The 20,764-nt window shown below is 37.7% G+C and overlaps 1 protein-coding gene across 5 annotated transcripts in view; it reads right to left on the bottom strand.

The window, feature by feature from the left end:
- Positions 1-20,764, bottom strand: part of TOP2B (DNA topoisomerase II beta) — an 86,951-nt gene that overhangs the window by 46,178 nt on the left and 20,009 nt on the right. For 3 of the 5 annotated variants that reach the window (XM_090046509.1, XM_090046507.1, XM_090046508.1), the window contains 7 exons: positions 18,845-19,018; positions 10,691-10,781; positions 7,990-8,053; positions 6,528-6,673; positions 5,022-5,119; positions 1,711-1,923; positions 1,453-1,626 (listed from right to left, as the gene is read on the bottom strand). In XM_090046509.1, the coding sequence (XP_089902635.1) occupies positions 1,453-1,626; positions 1,711-1,923; positions 5,022-5,119; positions 6,528-6,673; positions 7,990-8,053; positions 10,691-10,781; positions 18,845-19,018 (960 nt within the window). Of the gene's footprint in view, positions 1-1,452; positions 1,627-1,710; positions 1,924-5,021; positions 5,120-6,527; positions 6,674-7,989; positions 8,054-10,690; positions 10,782-18,844; positions 19,019-20,764 lie in introns of those variants that run through there. The other 2 variants (XM_090046511.1, XM_090046512.1) reach the window with 2 other exon arrangements.

Genomic DNA, 20,764 nt, shown 5'->3' with positions numbered 1-20,764 from the left:
ACCTGCATTTCAAATTTTGTATTAGACATTTTATGTATACAGTATGTGAAATCAGTTTTAGATAGGCGTTCCCCTACATTGACTTTTTTATAATGTTAATATCAAAATATAACTATAAAGGACTTTTTAAAGTGAGAGCTGTAAACTCTTCTTTATGTTTCATAAAAAGGCTTTATGTTGCATTAAAAAAATAAAAGATTCTACTTCTTTTAATTTAAAACATGATAAAATACTAGGTCTGCTTTTCTATGCCTCTGACAAAAGTTAGTTAGGCATTGATATCAGAGCTGTACAAAAAAAAAAAAAACCACACAAGCTGATCTATACTAGGTTATTTTTAAAAAATTATGACTACTATTCAAATCACTGGTTCAACTAAATTGACAGTAGTAGCGTTGCACACCATGGCTAAGTACAGACAGTCAAAGAGCCCAAGGCTGGGCTGATTCCACCTTCACAGGTTAGTCTAAACTACACAGATTGAATCAATAAGCAAATGAACAGACATTCACTTTTGATTCTGGAAATGCAGCCACATGCCTGCAGTGGCCCAGACCAGAAGCTGGGGGGTGCTGCTAGAGCATGCCTCCTTGCTCAGTTGGAGCTGACAGCTTGGGCCAAAGCTAACCTACCCATCCTGCGAGATGCAGGATTTGTGGGGGAGGTACAAAGCATCCCAGGATGCTGGGGGACTGTGAGTTAACTTGAATCTGGAAAGGATCTGGAACAGAAGTCAATAAACTGATTTAACCTGAATCAGTTAAGTCTGATGCTACATCCATCCAAGTTTATCTGATTTCAGCCATTTGGAAAGTGTTTTATGTGCACTGAACTTCTGCTGTGTTACAGATTTCAATCACTTTCTGATCACTTAAACCGGTTTGTGTGTAATTTCTGTCCCTTGCCCATGTGGTAAAAAATGAACAACACCAGCAGAGGCTTGTCTAGAGGGGGAGCCCATTATTCCTATCACATCAGTAAGGATCACTGGCAAGATCTCTTGTTGAATTATCTACTATAAACATGACCAAAGACTTTTTTAAACTGTATGATTAAAATCCCTTTCCCTTAGTCTTTCAGGAAATGTCTTAATTAAATCACTTGGGGAAACTAAGAATGGCTTAACCAGTATGTTGTTTTTAAAAAGGAGATATAAAGATAGTTTAGCTACATAATAGTTTCCATTCACTTTACATCCTTGTGCATTTGTATTTGCATCACAGTTAATGACTACAAATATTATTTTAAAATAAGTTTTAAAATGCATTAAAAATATAGTACCACCACGAAGGTATTCAAATATAATTCACTGACCCTGCAGACTATTTCTCATGATAGAATTAGCTCACCTTTTTAATGTTCACAAGATATCTTTTTATTAACATACAGTTAAGTATAGCTAGCATATGATTTTACCCCTTTCAGTCATTTAAAACAGATAAAATTGCTCACCTTTGTAGTCGCTATGCTATTTACAAAGCTGATTTGCTGAAACCCTTTCTCACTTAAAGTGAGGCACACATCCCATCGTTCATTTGCAACTTCATGAATAACTTTGAGTGCAACTCCAGTTTCATCCAACTTGTCCTTTACATAAAGATCTACATAACTGCGGAATCCATTCACCTACAGGTTTTTTAAAAAGCAGCAATTACTGTCTTTCCAGCTATGTATGCTATTCATTTAAAATACTTTAAATAAAATTCTTACAGGTAATTTCTTCCCATTAAGTAAAACTTTGACTCCTTTGCATGACCCAGCCAAATCATAAGCTCTTCTTGTCATGAGAGCCACAGTATCCTTGTCAAGCTTTTCCATCTTGAATTTAGACAGGTCTGGTTGGAATGTAATGCATGTGTAATCATCTCCATCGAAGTGCTTAATTTTGGGATCAGAGGTTTTCATCATATTGTTCATCCACGTCTTAGAAAACAAGAAGTTTTAGATGTTAACTACAGGCTACCCAATTCTAGAATAAAAATTACAAACATAGCATCCTTTGTTTGTTTCCAGATATGCTAAAATTACATTACCTACAGAATGAAAAGCCATGTACTTCACCTCAGACTTCTCCACAACCCACCCCAAAATTCAGAATAAACCACTTTCCAGAAAGCCCACAGAAGAGGAAATGAAATTATGCAGAAAAGTCATGCTTTCTAAGAACAATCTAAGCTGCATAATTCTTCATGTTCTCATCTGACAGGAGTCAGCAGAAAAATAAGTTAATTTGGGCAGTTCTCTCACAATGCTTTTCTTGAAAACACCCAAACATGAAGCTGACTACAGTATGCAAATAATAAAACATACTTTTTAGAAATGTACACTTATGCAAGCACGAATTTGTATTATTAGCAGTTCACCAGACAATATAAAATACTAAAAGAATGATAAAGCATGCTTTAGAAAGCATTTCTCATTTATGATAGTGCTATATTGATATAACTGAAAACAGAAGCATCATCGCTAATCCAGAGAGACAGAGAGAAGTAAAAGCACAATTAGTGAAAAATACCACACAGTACCCTACCAAAGTGCCTCAGCCTACATCAATGTGACCACCTCTAAGAGTGAGATAGTAGATTAATTTTACATGCTTATTCAGTCCTTGGCTGGTATGCTGAGATGCAACAGGCAATCTGGTTTGCTGTTTTTGGTAAAATGGTCACCTGTCCATGCTGAAGGTGAGAAAATTAATAAGAAACATACCCCCTAAAATTGTTTCATATGATTGTTCAAGATTTTATTTAGATTTATGCATAAGGAACAAGACAATAATTAAGATACTAAGGCCCTAATGCAGGTTACATTTAAAATGTAATTAACAGGCTAATCATATCTTAAACTGTAACCTCACAATATGCTGAAGTAAACTTAAGGTGTGATAATACAGTACAATAAGCCACAAAGTTATTCCATGTGTAATGTACAACAACTTTGTGGTTTGTTTGTATAACACCTTAAAATGAAAGTGCGGCCAGCTGGGGCTGGCCATGGGGCAGCCCTAGGGTCCAGGACACAGCTATCTCATACCTAATCGAGCTAGGGAAACAGACAGCCCCTGGATCCCAGAACTTGTAATCCCAGGGTCCCTGTGCCTGGGAATGAACAAAAGTCCTATGTACTGCCTAGCTAGGCAGAACAAACAGTGTTTACAGGTCCTATTGCATGGGGACACTGGGATCGGGCTGAGCAATTTTACAAGTCCCAGTGCATGGGGTCCCTGTGCACTGCAGCTTGATCCCAGGGTCCCTGTGCACCAGAACATATAAAAATCTGTTATCAGCTGGTTGTGGGCACCCAGATTTCAACTGGTGTAGGGGAAGGCCGGATTCCCCTGAACTGGCAAGTAAGATGCAGGGGTAGCAGTGGATATAATCTTCCTGGACTTCCGGAAGGCTTTTGACACTGTCTCTCACCCCGTTCTCATTAAGAAACTGGGGGGCTGTGGTGTAGACACCCACACAGTCAAATGGGTCGCCAACTGGCTGGAGGGCCGCACCCGGAGGGTGGTAGTGGATGGGTCCTTCTCAACCTGGAAGGACGCGGGCAGTGGGGTTCCGCAGGGCTCGGTCCTCAGGCCTGCACTGTTCAACATCTTCATCAGTGATTTGGACGGGGGGTAAAAAGCACCCTGTTCAAATTTGCTGATGACACTAAGATGTGGGGGGACGTGGGCACACTGGAAGGATGCAACAGGCTACAATCAGACCTCAACAGGTTACAAGGGTGGGTGGACGAGAATAAGATGGGTTTCAACACAGACAAGTGCAAGGTGATGCACCTCGGGAAGAATAAATGGCACCATACCTACAGGTTAGGGAACTCCCCTCTTGTCAGCACAGAGGCAGAAAGGGATCTGGGGGTCATCATTGACTCCAAGATGAACGTGGGCCGACAGTGTGGGATGCAGTCAGGAAGGCCAACCACACCTTGGCATGCATCCACAGATGCATCTCGAGCAGGTCCAAGGAGGTGATCCTCCCCCTCTATGCGGCACTGGTCAGGCCACAGCTGGAGTATTGCGTCCAGTTCTGGGCACCATACTTCAAGAGGGATGTCGACAGCATGGAGAGGGTCCAGAGGAGGGCCACTTGTATGATCAGGGGACAACAGGGCAGGCCCTACAAAGAGAGGCTATGGGACCTAAACCTGTTCAGCCTCCAAAAGAGAAGGCTGAGGGGGGATCTAGTGGCCTGTTATAAAACTTGTCAGGGGGGGATCAGCAGGCACTGGGGAAGTCACTGTTCCCCCAAGCACTACCAGGAGTGACCAGGAATAACGGTCACAAGCTGGCAGAGGGTAGGTTTAGGTTAGATATCAGGAGGCGCTACTTCACGGTCAGGGCGGCTAGGGTCTGGAACCAGCTTCCAAGAGAAGTGGTGCAGGCTCCTACCCTGGGGGTGTTTAAGAGGAGGTTAGATGAACATCTTGCTGGGGTCATTTGACCCCAGTATTCTTTCCTGCCATGGCAGGGGGTCAGACTAGATGATCTGCTCAGGTCCCTTCCGACCCTAGAAACTATGAAACTATGAAGTCATGATTAAGATCTAATCTCCAATCCCAAAATCATGTGTCCTGTCATGTGTGTGTTACATGGCAGGAGGCAGAATTTTGTGATTGTGGATTAGATCCCATCATGCCTTAAAATGAACATCTGCCATGGGCTTAAGACTCACAGATACATTATACTGTAGCTACAAAACTTTTAAACTTGATATCCACTATATTTTTATGATTACATTAATTCTATGACTAAAACCAAGTTTATTTCCAATCTCTGGACTCTTTTTCTTTCTTTTTTTTTTTTTTTTTGGGGGGGGGGAGGTGTGTTTTTACTCAAATTAGTCATTTAAGACTAGCAAGAAGAAAATGTGCATCTGTTATTTGAGAAAATTCTCAAATATTCCAAAATGTACTGGTAGTATTTTTCTAAAATAAAACTTGGCCTACATAATTCCTACTGCTAATGTTTAATAATTATGCAGCACAGAAAAAAAAATTAGAGGCGACTTCAATACCTGTTTAAAGCTGTGCTTGTATTCTTTGCAAGCAGTTTCAACTGTAAACTTTGTACTGAATATGTTACAAAGTTTTGCACCATAACCATTACGACCACCTGGAACAAGAAAAAAATATGCAAAGCTTTTTTAAACTTAAATTGTTTTTATTATTATATTTACAAATGATGTGACTCTTTACAGATCTCTCTTGGTGAAAACTCCTGCTTCTGATACAGGAATATTTTACTTCAACAAAGGCCCAACTTACCTCTTTTGTTTTAGGACTTGGCTGTAAGAGGAACACCCCCTCCTAAAAATGTTACATCATAGTGATTAGAGCACTCACTCTCAAATTGCAAGACCAAGGGTATATCCCCTTCTAGACTTGCAGGAGAGTGCCATAACCATGCAACTAAAGACTGTTCTGGAGTTGAATCAAACTCCATTCCATTCTGCCTGTTGAAGCTGGACCACTATGGACCTTTAGTTCAGTGAATTTTCAATTTTTTTCCCCCCCACAGAGTGGCATATGTTACATTATGGCTGCTACACTGTCGCTACTCTACCTATTCTTATGTATCTAAATACACAGAACAGTAATTAATACATGTTATTTGCACTGAGGACTATTCATGGGCTCCCTACAAATGAGCAAAAAATAAATTGCTTAACTACTACTCCATAAATTGGGAGTGTTTTGTTATTTTAAATCTTTTCTTACACTTCACAACCTGGTATGGAAGGGCATCAATTAATGCCGATTATGAATGTAAAATTTGTCATACTGAATCACAGTTTAATTTAATCTTCAAAAAAGTAAAGACTTAAAACCACCGGGCTAGATATAAATAAGTTTCTCATAAAAAGTTTGACAATGCAACTTAAATCTGATTAGCAATATCTATATTAATCCATTCTTAGGTGTCATTTTGTCATTTTTCAAGGAACTTCCAGTTGTGCAAAACTGTCATACTGTAGTATGGCAAAACACAAAAATTGAGCTAAATTTCTCCCTTGCACTAGGTTAAATATGTTTAATTGCAAAAACATCACCCAATTACTGTGTTATCCAATTCACTGACTTTTTCCTTATATTTTGCCGTTTTGGACATGTTATTAATAGTTGTATACATATACAAAACTAAAATTTCAGATTAAATTTATGTAATATATTACATGTGAAATTTTTGTTTGTAGCAAATAACACTGAAATTAAGAGAAAATGTAATAAATAATATTCAGGATATTACTTGGCAGGGTAATACTAAAGGGACAACTACAGGTATCATTAGTTCCTTTCAGTAATAACAGTGTTTAAATTGGATTTGTACTATGGTAAAAACCCCACAGAGCTCAAAGTTTGTTCTCACTAAATTTTACACCAACATAGAAAAATCTGCAAACAGCAACTAGAAAGTCCCTAAACGGTTATTTCTCATGATAGTTCAATAAAGGGAAAAAAGACTACTTATAAAATTATTAATGTGCTTTGGTTTTGTCCATTAAAGTAGATATGGTTCTTGCCTGTTACTTTTTTTTCTTCATCATCATAGTTGCTAGATGTTAACAGCTGCCCAAAGATTAAAGCAGGAACATACACCTTTTCCACTTTGTGCTCGACAACTGGAATACCTTTCCCATTATTCCAGATGCTGATAATGTTTGATTCACTGCAAATAAGCAGACATATCCCTTCAAATAATAATTACAGAAAGAAAATCCTACATAAGTTTTTACACAGATTTAAATAATAATGTAGAACAGGGCTGTCCAACATATGGCCCATGGAGCCTCTCTATCTAGCCTGCTGGGTTATTGCTCAGCCAGGAGAAGTTGGGGACCATAGTCTGCTACAGAACACAGAGCTATTTGGTCCCAGTGGCTACAGCCATTGGTGGCAAGCCTGGTTCACTGCTATGATTGTGCCCAAACTCTCATTGTGCCTCCAGATTCCTGGGACCGCTGCTGCACCCAAACCTGCCACAGTGGCCATGACAGTCACCTCAATGCCCTGGATCCTATACGTAAGAAGTCCCGTTGTTCTTATACAGTCCTGGTGTCTCAAATGAGTTTGATACCCCTGGTCTGGAATATACAATTTCAAGCCATTGTTATTGCATTTACTGGCCTGCTTCTATCAATTTAGCATGGAAACATTTCTTTCATGTGCTTAACAAAATGTTACAGTTGTCTAGAACTCTTTGTTATTTAACAGAAAACAAAAAAGAAAGAAAAAGAGAAAAGAAATCTTGTGACTTGCATTTTGTGCTAGATGAAAAACTGTATCATCCTGATCCTTATCCTTTCACCCCAAATCAAAACAAATTCTGGCCCAATTAAACATGCACTGCAGTAGGAACTGAAAAACCATGAGTTATTATCAAAATAACTGTTAATAATTTTGTGCCCTCCAAAACCTTTTATTATTAATTGAAACCTCATCCCCTCTTTTTTTCTTTGGCTATGCTATCTACAAAATGGTTGATACACTCCTGCATATGTGTAACTCCCTACACACCAGTAGCAGCTTAATATATCCTGCATTATTTTACTGCCTCCTAAAGTATTTATTCCCATAGTTCTAGAGGTAGAAGAGTGTTACAGAGTTCAAGTTCAGCATTTAAATCCTATTCACGACCTCTACTGATGGCTTGTAACAGTTTTATTTTGCCAAGTTGATCAAGTTTTCAATGTTTAGATCCTTTATAGTTTTATTTAAATCTTCATACACAAAGCTGTTAAAGGGCAGATCAGGAAAGGAAGCTCCTTACAATTTAAAGTGGTGATAACTACTGTTCATCATTTCAGAATAATCTTCCTTCTTTCAGCATAAAGCTAAAATGCTTTCAAACAAAGGATGGGGGACAGAGAAATACAGGGTGGAGGAAGAGATTACAGTCAGTTTCACTGAATACACTCTTTTACAAAAAGTTTAAACTCCCATTTGCCAGGTAGAAAATGCTGGATAAAAGGTTCTTTTACTTACGGATCAATGGATATTTTAATACAGGTCATATTCTTGTCCCTCTGTTTATTGTCAGCAGCATTTACTATAAAACAAATTAATACTTTTTAGGAGCAAAAAATAAACATTTATTTTGTTCGCAAATTAAATATCACACATCCTCTCTCTCTCATACTTTGTATAACAGGTTACAACATATAAAATGTTTCATTGAGATTTCCCCCTTTAACATTTTATCTCTTAATAAAAACAGTAAACAAACGTATCAGAAGGCTCTCTAAGAATCTGAAGAATATCATTTTATTCCCTCAGTCTTTTTAGATTTAGGTCTTCTAGCTACAAAATAAATCAATCAGATTGTAAATACCAGTTTTTAAACAATAAACGCACTTCAGGAGTCCGTTTCATAATGGATTCTAACATAATGCACACTTTAACCTTCCTTATTGCCCTTCTACATCTCTATAGAACCATTCACAAATTTTATTATTACATCTTTTCATCCTTCAACTATTACTTTTAGGATCCATTTCTTAGATAACATCTTCAGATTCCTAAAGCTAAATACAAGTTAAAATTCATCAGATGTTACTGGCTGCTATCATCATTATTATTATTATTTAGTATTTGTATTATGGTAGCACCTAAACAGGAACCAAGCCCCACTGTGATAGGTAGGCACTGTACAAACGCACTTAAAAAGAGATGATCCCAATCCCAAAGAGCTTAAGCGGCAACAACTAGTTACTATTGTATACACAGCAGACACATTCATGTCAATGTGTTGTGCATTTTAAATTTTGTTCTACAATAAATCTTCATGGAACAAAGATAAAATTACATCATTTATATTAAATTACTGCTTCCCTATATGTATTTGAATACAATGGAGGGAAATCCAGTTTTTCTTGTTCTGAAGTTCCTTTCAGCCAATAATAATAATAATAAAAATATGAGTTAAAAAAAGCTTAGTATACAGTGTGCATCACCAAATTCATTCACCTCTCAGAACCCCTCCTAGAATGCTCACTGTTAGTCTCCATTTTATGTCAGCCCTAAGGATTTCAGCACAAGCAATGCTTATCTAAAAAGGGCTGGCATGATTGATTTCAAACTGTATAAATTCACAATAACTATAAAAGCCAGGCTACAAAGAACTTAGTTAGGCCAAGAAATTATAGAATATTTCAATTTATATTAGGTACAAAGCAACAGAAAAATCAGAAACTCTTGGGTGGCCATTAAGCATGAAAACACATTACAGTAATTTTCAAAGTAATTTTCATCAGACAAGATATGGATTACAGTACATACCCCAAGAGCAGAAAGATCAAAAAAAATCTGAGAAAATAAGACGCATTTAAAGATAGAAAATTAATAGTGCACATAATGCAACGTAAAAAAAATAAAAATCGGACGAGTCTTAAAATGTTCTTATTAAAAGATGGTCAAGTAAGGAGAAGCTTAATTAAAAAGCATGCACAATTAGAAGAACTGCAGTGTTCACTGTATTACCATATAGGCCAGTAGTTCTCAAAACCATGGACTATGAAGCACTTGCTAGGGATCTATAGGGAGGTCACAGGTGATTAGGTGGTACTAACTCCTCCCCCTCTTATGAATATGAGTTAGGCAGTCCCCTTCTGAATGGGGCAAACTGGAAGTCAATCATTCCTAGAACCTGTAAATTCCATCAATGAAAGGACTAATGAAGTGATACTAATTGCTCATTCTGGCACTGCTCATTTAGAAATTGGAAAGTAAAATTTCTTCCCTTCCCCAAGTGTATTAAGTTCAGTTTTGACTAGAAAAGAAAGTGCTATCCTTTTCTTTAATTCTTTATATTTTACCAATGCTGTCAGCACAGCTTTAAAAATTAAATGAAATTCTAGTTCCACTGAAGTTAATAACAAAATCTCAGTGATTCCAATGGTGCCAAAATTTTAGACATAGCAAGCTGAAGTAACACTGCCAACCCACAAAATCTTAAAATCTGCCAGGAATCTATTCACCAAAAAGATTAACACTACTAAGCCAATGCCTCAGCAGAGTCCACAGTACCCTGTATAGGGAAATCGTGCAGTTCTGCTGCTCAAAGCCTGCAATTTCTGTGCCTGTTACCAAGCCAGACTTCAAAGGCTGAATAAGGTTACACTGCATCCAGTACTTGGAAAGGAAAGTTTCTCCAACTTTAAAATGGGGTGATAAGATACTTACCTCCTTTGTACAGTATTTTAAGATCTACAAACGAACAGTGCTAGCTATTATCATCACCATCTTTTATGGTGTAGGAGATGGTGTTGCTTATTCAGCAGATGGTACTCTTTTTAGACTCAATGTCAAACCAATTTCCCACAATCACTTTAGCTATGCAAGGCTGCTACAGATTTCTTCTTTCAAGAGATGCAAAGCAGAAGTCCTGACGCTTTTGTCAGTTACAGAATCCCATAGTAAGAGATTCTAGTGTCCAGCAACAAAAATCTAACTTGGTTATTTATGTTCTGCCTTCTTAAAATGCAGTTTTAGCTGGACATCATTTCTTTTCTTCATAACTGTTCAGCATTGCTGATGTGCAGTCAACTTCCTAGATCTCATTTTAGTATTGGATCAAATGATCTCTATATGCAGATTCCATATCAATTTGATTTGCGAAGTGCCTTGAAAAGTTTCAGGATGAAGTGTGCTGCATAGCTCTAAGAAGTTTATTGTTAAAAATACTTACCAAGAATTTCATCAAAGATCTTGTATAAGCCTGGGACAAAGGTAACGTCTCTGCAATTCATTCCTACATCTTCATCATAAACCCACATTAACTATACATAAACAAAATAAAATAAAAATATTTATTGTCTTTGTTTTAAAAGGAAATGTTCATTTTTTTATAATTTGGATTACTTCACATTTCAAGAATATTAAAATTATATTTTCAGCTCTTTGCCATACATCTGATTTGATATTTAACCAACTAGCCAGCCCTTCCAAGTAAAAAGGGCAGGGAGCAGTAACTGCACGTATGAATATACATTCAATGCTAGTAATTGTTCCTCACCATATTCTCTAGATAAATCTAGTCCTGACAAAAGTGTCATTAATGTAGATTCTTCCTACCTGCTTTACATTACAGTTATAGGGACATTGCTCTGTCCCCTGTATGCTACCTGGCAGTATACAACTGGCAACTGGCTAAATGAAAATTCCCTCATTACAGAAGCATCACAAGTTACTCCTTCTGTTAGTCCAACACAGCAAGCAAACTGGGGATGATTGAAAAAGAGGGAATGTACTGGAGCCAGACCTAAAGCACACGATGCACAAGAGATTAGGTATAATAGTGTCTAAAAATCTAATTTAGAGTCATTTATAATAGTGTCTAAAAATTGTAACATGTGTATAAAGCTTGATTGTAAATGAAGTTTACACACCCCCACACATCTACATACACAAATGTGTGCGCGCATGTGTGCGAGTGTGAGACTGATTATATAATCATATACATACACATTCACACTATCTTCTTACTATGTATCTCTGCTCTTTGTGTGCATTCAGAGGTATTATTTGCCAAACAATAAAATTTTAATATTTTCTACTTTTATTACTATTTGCAGAGTTAATACAACCATAGGATAATGAATTTGGCTCATACATCATCAATGGAAGTAACAACTTCAGAAACTTTATTGTAAAGAATGAGAGAACCCAAAAAACCCCAACCAGCCTGATCTTCAGATTCCACTTTATTTACCCAGCTGTCAAAAACAACAGACTTTGACTTGGAAACTAGGCAACTTTAATGAGGAAATCAATGGGGCAGAATAAATAGGAAATCCTAGAGCCACATTTCAGTAACAGTACTAAAAAATGCCAACACATGCTGAGAAGCTAGTAGTCTCCCACAGCAACACGTTTTTATCTTTTCCTCCTATTACTATATTTACTCAAACCTATAATAGGTCCCATCCCCACCCCAGCAAAATCAACATTGTGGGGGAAAGCCCTTTGCCTTGGATTTGAGTATTAGTGGGGAGGTCAGGTAGCTGCTGTGCCGCCAGCCCAAACCTGGGCTGGGAGCCACAGTTGTACTGCCTCCCCACCCATCTACCAGCTGCCCGCTGCAGCCTCTGCAGCCCCTGCCTGCCTCCCAGACTCACTACCACCTCCCCTCTTGTCATGGCTTTGGTCTTCCAGCTACCAGCTGGTCAGGCATCAGTGCAGCAGCCCCAGCACAAGACCTGGCCCTGCCCCAAATGCCTGAAGCAGGGCTGGAGCTGATATGGAGGGTAAGTGTGTGAAGGGCAGGCAGTAAAATGGGAGGGGCATTTGACTCCCCAATTGCCAGCCCCACTGCAGCAGTGGAGGTTACAAATTTAAGATGACCCAGCATTAAATAGGTTCTAGACATGGAAAATGATAACAAACTTATAAACTTTCCAGATACAGAATCAAATTATTGGGGGTTGTCTTAAAATCCGAAGCCATCTTAGATGTAAAAAATACAGTAATACCGCACTTTTTTCTAGTTAACAACACAAGTTTGCTTCTTTATGACAAATCCTAAAGTTCCCTTGTGTACTAAACACTGCTTTCTGCACTGATGTATGTACTAGCCTAGCGTCATTTTCCTATGAGTATAAGACATCCACAAATTACCTAAATCTCAATTTAAGAAAAAAACCCAAAACAATTAAGACACAATTCTCTATGGTGCATAAAAGTTTTTATTTATTTTCAGTCAAGAGTTGGTTTATAAATGTGTTTTATATTCCAAGAAATCTGGTACAGAATCAACCATAAAGAGGAGGCAGACTTAGGACAAATTTTGTTCTCATTTACTGAATAGGTTCATTTCAAGGTCCCTTTTTTGGTCACAGAAACCAAGAGGTACTCTGAGTTACATTTTTCACAAAAAAAAAGAACCCCATAAAAAACAGCCTTGTTATACTAAAACTGGGAAGTCTGGTAGTTTTGAGTTCAAAGAATCATAGAATTTAAGAGTAAAAGAAAATCTTGTGTTGCTTAATTTCTTTTCCAGTTTTCATGTTTGGAGACTATTACTATCATCTTCCCCTTTTATGTTCAACTCATAGGTAGAACTATGCTACATACAGACACCCCCTCTACATATTACACTTTAGGCGGGATTAGGCAGTTAATCATGACCCAACTACACATTAATCAATGAATAGCATAATAAAACAAGCAATAAGACACAAAATTATTCCACAAAAAAATTTATAACAACTTTGTGACTCATTCTTATCATGCCACTAATTGAATGTGTGTCCAGGTACTTCAGCTCAGGATTAAGCCTTATCCATTCCAGGAAGCTTCAGGTGGTGTTATTCTGAAAGGGTATTATTCCCAAACCTGTACCAATATTAACAGGCAATTTAAATACCAAATTAATTAATTCACAATAGACAAACGTGTATACTTAATGTATAAGGAAAGATATATAAATAGACACAAGTACCTGCAGAAAAAAAGGGGAAAAGAAAGACAGGGCTACCCATCTATATATTATACATACTATTTGGACAACAGTAAGAGGGAACGTCAGATTCAGAGTAGACAGAACAAGTAAGATCTTTCTCTTTCTCCCCTTCCAATCCTGTTTCCAAACTTGATAGCTGGATTTGGAATATTGTATTTGGATACCAGAGAAAAGAAGACAACTTGGATATGACAATATTATTATTAACAACAACTTTGAAAGAAGAATTAAGCTGCTCACACACTACTAACAGGACTCTCTTCCCCAAGGACCTATTTGTGGGGCATGATCCAATTATATAGCACATGACAAAAGGATCAATTCAGAATGAATGTTACTCTTTCACCTATTCTCACAAACATTCTCCCAAAGATAGGTCTATTATCCACATCTACAACTTCCCTCACCACTCAACATTCCTTCTACCTTTACTCTATTTTGCACAATCCCTTGGTCCCAGTAATTCCTCTTTTCCATAGTAATTACTCATGTTGGTTTTTAATACAAGCCTTACTATCATAACTCTGTTTATACATGCTATTCCCACCATCTGTCTCTCCTTTACTAAGATTTTCAGAAAAAAGCCATTGCATGCAAGTTTCAATAGTATCTACTGCAACAGAACCTAGATCCGAGTGGGATCTCTCTGCTCACAAAATTGATGCTAGTCTAGTTAAGTGAACTATAATTCTGTTAAGGAAAGGTTGACAAATTTAATTTTGTGTCTATGAAGAGGCAGTCTTAAAGGAACTGTAGGGTAAGAAATGCTTGTTGTTTTGATTTGTGTGAGTATTTTATTCACACCACCACTTGAAGCATGCTGTTGTAGCTACACCTCTTCCATATACATTAAGAGACTACTTGGCACTTAGATAAAGTATGCCTCAGTAGTTCTCACCCCCTGGGTTGCATGTAGCCCAACCAGCACACTGCTACGGCCCACGTGACATCATTAAACGGTTCCCATGCAGGAAGTTGTGTGGGTGCAGCCCACGTAACACATTGAGAGCTGCACGTGGAGCCCACTATGGCAAACAGGTTGAGAACCACTGCCTTAGTCAATTTATTTCATTCCTTTTCCAAAAATCTCCGTGTAGTTTTCTGGGTTGTCATAAAAACATAACCCTGGAACAGATCTAAATATGGAAGATAGAATCATCTAATGTCATAATATAGTGACCATTTTTGAACCTCAGTTACCTCAAAAATAACAGGGATAGTTTGAGTGTTAAGGCTGGTTTTAAAAATTGTTTTCAGAATCAGCATTAATAGCAGAGGAGAACAAGTTCTTTTTGGTCTTTCCTAGGATAAGCTCAAGCCCTTTATTGTTTTGTCTGATGAAGTATCTCCTAGTTCCCTTTGGAAGTAAACAAGTCCACAGTCAGATGGGCTTTGCCTGAGATAGTAAGAAGTTATTTCATTTCAAATTCAACTCTTACTTAGCATAAAGTACCTAATACAAACCATCCACTTGTGCATTAGATGTTCTTGTGACGCATATTGCCTCAGCTGAAAAGAGATTTTTCTATCCATGAAAGAGCAAAATAATGCTTTCTGTGAAACAAAGTCATAAGTGCACATTCCTGTCAGTTTACATATAATACTGCTATGGTAGTAGTATCTGCGTTCATAAGTGAGACTTCGCAAATATGAAAAGAGGACTACATAACTCAGCTCAAGATGACTCTTCATTTCCTTATTGAGTTTAAAGGTCCTAAGCAATATGAAACCTTGAAAATACTTCTCATCTATAAATGCTTGCACTAATAATCATCATTCTCCCCAAATGAATTATCAAAAGCATGCAAGAAAACTTGCTTTAGTACCTCCTCTTCCAGAACTGCATTAGAACAGGCACTGATCTTTATGTTGGATAAATAGAGAATACTTAAGGGATTAAGAGCAAGACCTTTGAAATGGCCTTATATTTTGTCACATACAAGTTAAAAGTACTGGCACAAGACAAACATATCTGGCAGCTTCATGGAAAGTCCAAATGTACAGCTGATAATGGAGACCATCCATTCGATAAAAGTTAAGATCCATAAGTATGCCTCCTGGTAGGTCTTTGCAGATCTGAGCATTAAATTTGTTTAAACAATGTCCACCAGAAACAGATGGCTTATGTATTGGTTTACAATAAAGCTGTGTGAATTAAACATACCAATCAGTCCAGAACCAAAATAAAATGTTAACCTTCCTCTAAGGTAATGGGGGTCAGTATTTTTGGCAGGTGTCCAACACATTAGTCCTACAACTTTCAAGTGCCACTCCAATCCCTTTCTCCTACTGAATCTGCTGCTCAGCTTTATGCTTACTGTTCTGTGCTCTCTGCCTGATCCAGTGCTCTGCTTGCCATTGTGCTGCCTGACCTCTCCCCAATCTGCTGCGTGCCACACACAGAAGCTGCCTGTGCCACTTCGTGGCACCTGTGCTACAAGCTGGACACCCCTGCTCTAAGGAAAGCAGGTTCCTGAATAATCAAGATTCCACTGATGAGCTAAGTTCCTTATGGAATAGTTTTAAAAACTGATGTTTGGTAAAGCTATCTCCTGTGGAATAAAAGTCTTGGGAGATTGCAGTTGTGGCTCAGAATTTCTTCCAACATTCTGGATGGACATAGATATATGTTAAGATTGGAAGACTATTTTATGGATTTTTCCAGAATCAGAACTTAAAAGGGGCCTCCAAGTAGCGATTCCCTAAAAAAAGGGTAAATTCTTCATATATTCCCTAGGCTGTTTCTCTTTTGGATGCAAAAACAAAACAAAACAAAACAAAAAAGGCTACACTGAAAACTAAGGGCATCTGTATCAAGAATGCAGATGTCCTAGAATCCTTCAGGTTTACTGAAAAAGCTCTAAATCCACATTTGAGAGAATTTTACGTGTTTCTTTCCACAAAGTTCTTATGAATTCCCACTCCATCTCCTGCCATTAAAATTTTCCAGTATTGGGAATAATTTTGACTTATGTGGAGAAAAGAGAATCAAGTCCAGTAGTTGAGCATGGGACTGAGACTTAAGAAACTAAACTGCATTTCTGGATTTGTCACTGACCTCCTGTATATGAGATGCATCATTAAGGCCTCTGAGCTTTTTTCCCTCGACTTCTGACCCTATGATTGTCTTGTACGCTTTCTTTGTAAACTATCTGGGGCACTGACCATCTCAAACAGGTTTGTACAGTCCCTTAATACAGTGGAGTCCCCAGATCATCCGGGGTTTAAAAGGGCTACCACAGTACAAATAAACAGGAACACAAATTAAATTATATATAAGAGATATCAAAGAGAAATGATTGAATGATTTGCCCTGTTATATTTGGTATAACTTAATGGCAGCCATAACAATGCTATTTTTTCTGAACATCAACATCGTGTTCACAGTTTTCTCTACAGCAGGAGTCAGCAAACTACAGCTGGCAGAACCATTGAAGCTTGCCTGCAATATGAGGCTTCAGCAATGTTCAACTACAGGGACACACTGACTGTGGGTGCTTTACCCATGCTGCTACTGGGACAAGCCCCAGCTGCAGTGGGGTTCTAGAGCCCATTCCATATGGCCCTTATGCAGCCCATAGCCAAAAAAGGTTGCTTGCCCTTGCTCAAGAACAGTGGTTCTCAAACTCTTGGACTAAAGACACCACTTGGAAAATGCCAGCACTAACCTTTCCCTCTTACTATGGAAAACGATAAAGCAATTCTGTTGCAAAGAACTCAGAAAGACAACAACAGGTCAGAACGTTTTGGACACTGTGGATTCCTATCTTGCAAATTACATGTACATATTTGCACACCTAACAGTATTAATATTATTAAAAGGTTAACCTTATTAAAAAGTTCTTATGGCACCTTAGTTGGAAATCACTGCTCTACAGTTTATTGTATGAGACAAATTTTCCCAGATCTAGGGACTGAGATCAATATTCAGTGTAACTGAATCAGATTCACCAACTCTATGATTTCCCATGAACGAACAAGCAGCTGGAGCTCCCCAAGTCAGTATGGCTATAGAAGAAGCTGGTTAAGAATCCTCTGGGGAAGAAAGGGGCTGCTTCTCTCATCTTTATAAAATTTCATATGCTTCTTAATATTGAACCGAATATGAGCAAAATTATTATTGTTGGGTTTTTTTTAAAGGAAATCTCCAGGACAATTGACTAATTTGAAACCCTATGTAACTACACAATTTAACACTTTTACAAACCTTTTCAGATGGATTATCATAGACTGTGAGAGAAGAGAGGTGTTTCTCAGGGTAAAAAGTGGAGGGCTGACCCTTCTACAAGTTAAAAAGCACATTTACATAGCAAATTCATTCATATTTCAGAGTTGAGTGAAAGAACTCTGTTTTGCTCCTGACTACCTTTTTTTTTCCTGTTTCCTCCACAGAAAGCATGGCTTGCAAATGTGGTAGTAGTGGACATAATTTTTAAGGCCCTTCCTGGGGCACTTGTCAGAAGGAATCTACCACCACCATCGCATGAAGAGTTCCAAAAAATAGGTACATTTTCTTCTCTATGGAATAACCTCAGTTCCAGTGTTAGCCTGCATGCTATTTCAGGAGATGCACAGTAGGCAGAGCTTGGCTCTGTATTCACCTGTCAGGAGATGACAAAAAAGCTGAAATTCTCCTCCTTGCACCCGACAATCAGGCTGAAAAGAGCTGCTAGCTCTACTAGTCATGAGTGCAGAATGATAGCTCTTATCACTAGCTCAGGCTGATCCAATCCGCAGTAATGGGTAAGCCACTGCTGCTGCTATAGTCTTTCCCAGATTTACTCCTTGCTCAAGGGAAGTCCTTCTCCCAAGCATAATGCTGCTATTATGCAACGAAACATGGAGAAATAGAAACATGATGAAAAATCATATTTCTTTTTAAAAAGTATATATTACAGCTAAGCTTAGAGAAGCTCCATGATGAAACTCCACAGCTTCCTGACAGCAAGAACTCTGGGCACATAAGTTTTTTTAACCAGCAGGCTTCTCTTTCTGATACCTTGAATGCTTTAAACTGCCGGCTGGGAACTTTTTTCCTATGCCCCAGCTAAAGACAAGTTCACCCGTTACTTAATATGGAGCAGTTAGCACTTAAAAACAATTTTTTTAAAAACTTCAGTATGTGGACCTCAGCTTTACAATTCTCTTGTTATATACTATTTCCAAGGCAACCAACTACTACTTTATTTGAAAAAACAAGCAAAAAGTCTTCTTCTGATCATTTCCCTCCATACATACACACATACACAAACCCACTTCAAGAGCTGCTAGTATATTCTAGAATAAAAAAAGGAAGCTTAGATTTTTGGGTTTATTAGTCAATGTGATCATTTCTTTCTTAAAAGAAAACTGAAGTAAACTGTGAATTTAAGAGACGCTTACCTGAGTTAAAGGTTCCACTGAACCAATGTACGTATCAGGACGGAGAAGGATATGCTCAAGTTGAGTCTTTTTCTGGTAAACTCTCTCAACAGACATCTTCTTTGAAGTATCATTTTTATTAATATTCTCTGATTCTTCTTTTTTTGAAGCATTGTTCTGATTATCAAATAGTGTCTTAAAAAAAAAGCAAAGTGAGGCAAGTTACTAATAACCAACTTCATTCAATCCAGCCTTATAACTCTCCAAAGCTTTAAATAAATGTTGACTGTGGTTAATTTAAACTCAAGACACTCCATGTGATTTAAATATTCATTTCCAAATTCATTTCTTGAGCTCAAAACACTCTGCTTCCAGAAATAGTTCAGCATGCTACTAGAAGACTTGCATACAAATTACCACAGATTCTAAACCTGTTGCAACAAATTCTGTGAGATATATAACACCAGTAAGTTACAACAAGAATTATTTTAAATTAACCTTGTTTCTCCTTCTTAGCTGAGAAACGCACTGAAAATATCTGTTCTGCATTTAAAATGTGCTAACTCTGAAATCATTCAACTAATATTGCTCTGAAAGTGAAAATACAAATATTTCTTCAAACTTTAGTTTGGACCTTGATTAGGTCCTGATTCAATGAGGTTTAAGAATATATTTAAGTGTGACCTTCTAGAATCTGTGTCATAAGATACACAAAGCATAGCAAACAGATCCCATTTAGCTGAAAGTAATTAAGACTGAATCCAACACTATTTACAAGGTACCTCCAACAGCAGAAAGAGTGGGTAGAGTGATGGACAGCACATAAAGGCTATCACCTACTTGGACTGGTGAATTATAATGCAGCCTAGGCAGGTGGTGCTAGGAGAGAGATGTGGTCCATTTTTCCAGGGATTTTGGGGTGTTCTATTTAAGTACCTCCCAACAGATCATATGCTTGCAAAAGTTAAATACTTCCTCCCACAAGAAACTCCAAAGACAAAGCTAAATCTTTACCCAGCAGTAAACTTTACTAAAGCAGTGATCTGAGCGAGCAAGAGAAAATTCAGTAAATTACTAAACATAGAAATTGTATGACATTCATCCTTGTTAAAAAAAGTTAAGCATCCCTTTACTGGAACCACTCAAAGATACCCAAGCTCACATTATATCCTTAACTGAGAAATCAGAAAGAATTTTAGTACCACTCTGCTGGATCTCTTAAACAGTCCCACCCTTAAAAGCTGTCATAAACTTTAGAACACATCAATGAGCTAACAGGATGCACAAATATGATTTTCAAAAAGAAAAAAGGGGGCTACATGGGGAATTTCAGGGGGAAAATAATAACGTACTTATAAAAAACAAACTTATTTTCCCCTATAATCAGTTTACCAATATCAATACAGCTGAGCCATGAAAGGAACGCCAAGTGCTTGCATACCACCTTTGGGCACTTCTTTTTCCTTTGATCCTGTGGTAAATATGGCAAGTTAGAATAGTCCAAGGGTTACTATATTTTATGTCCTAGCACCAGCACAAGTGGTCAAAACATACTGATATTCTAATCCTTCACCCTCCCCCTTCTGCCCAAGTCAGAAACATGGTATACAAATGGCCTTTTGCATTAATTTGCATCCTCCTCCAAGTAGAGACAAATTAAAACAAAAACGCTACTCTTATGTCAGATTAAGACTATTTTGCAACAGGTGTTAGATCGGTATAAATATATCAATCTAAATGCATATCTTAACTAACAAACAACTCTCCCATTTAGACAAGCTCTAAGTTAATATAGGATCCTTCACTGAAGAGCAAGAGGAGCAGAAGGCATTTCATTTGCACCCCTTTTTTTGAGCAGAATCATGGTACAAAAACACAGAGGCTGCTTGCAGGTGTTAACAAAAAAAGATTAGAAGACGTGTTTTACCAGAAGCTGCAGTA

Source organism: Crocodylus siamensis, chromosome 5 (genome assembly GCF_052110815.1).
Source record: "Crocodylus siamensis isolate JL-2025a chromosome 5, ASM5211081v1, whole genome shotgun sequence".
Classification (NCBI taxonomy): domain Eukaryota; kingdom Metazoa; phylum Chordata; order Crocodylia; family Crocodylidae; genus Crocodylus; species Crocodylus siamensis.
The sequence above is the reverse complement of the archived record's forward strand: the minus strand, read 5'-3'. Positions and strand labels throughout refer to the sequence as shown.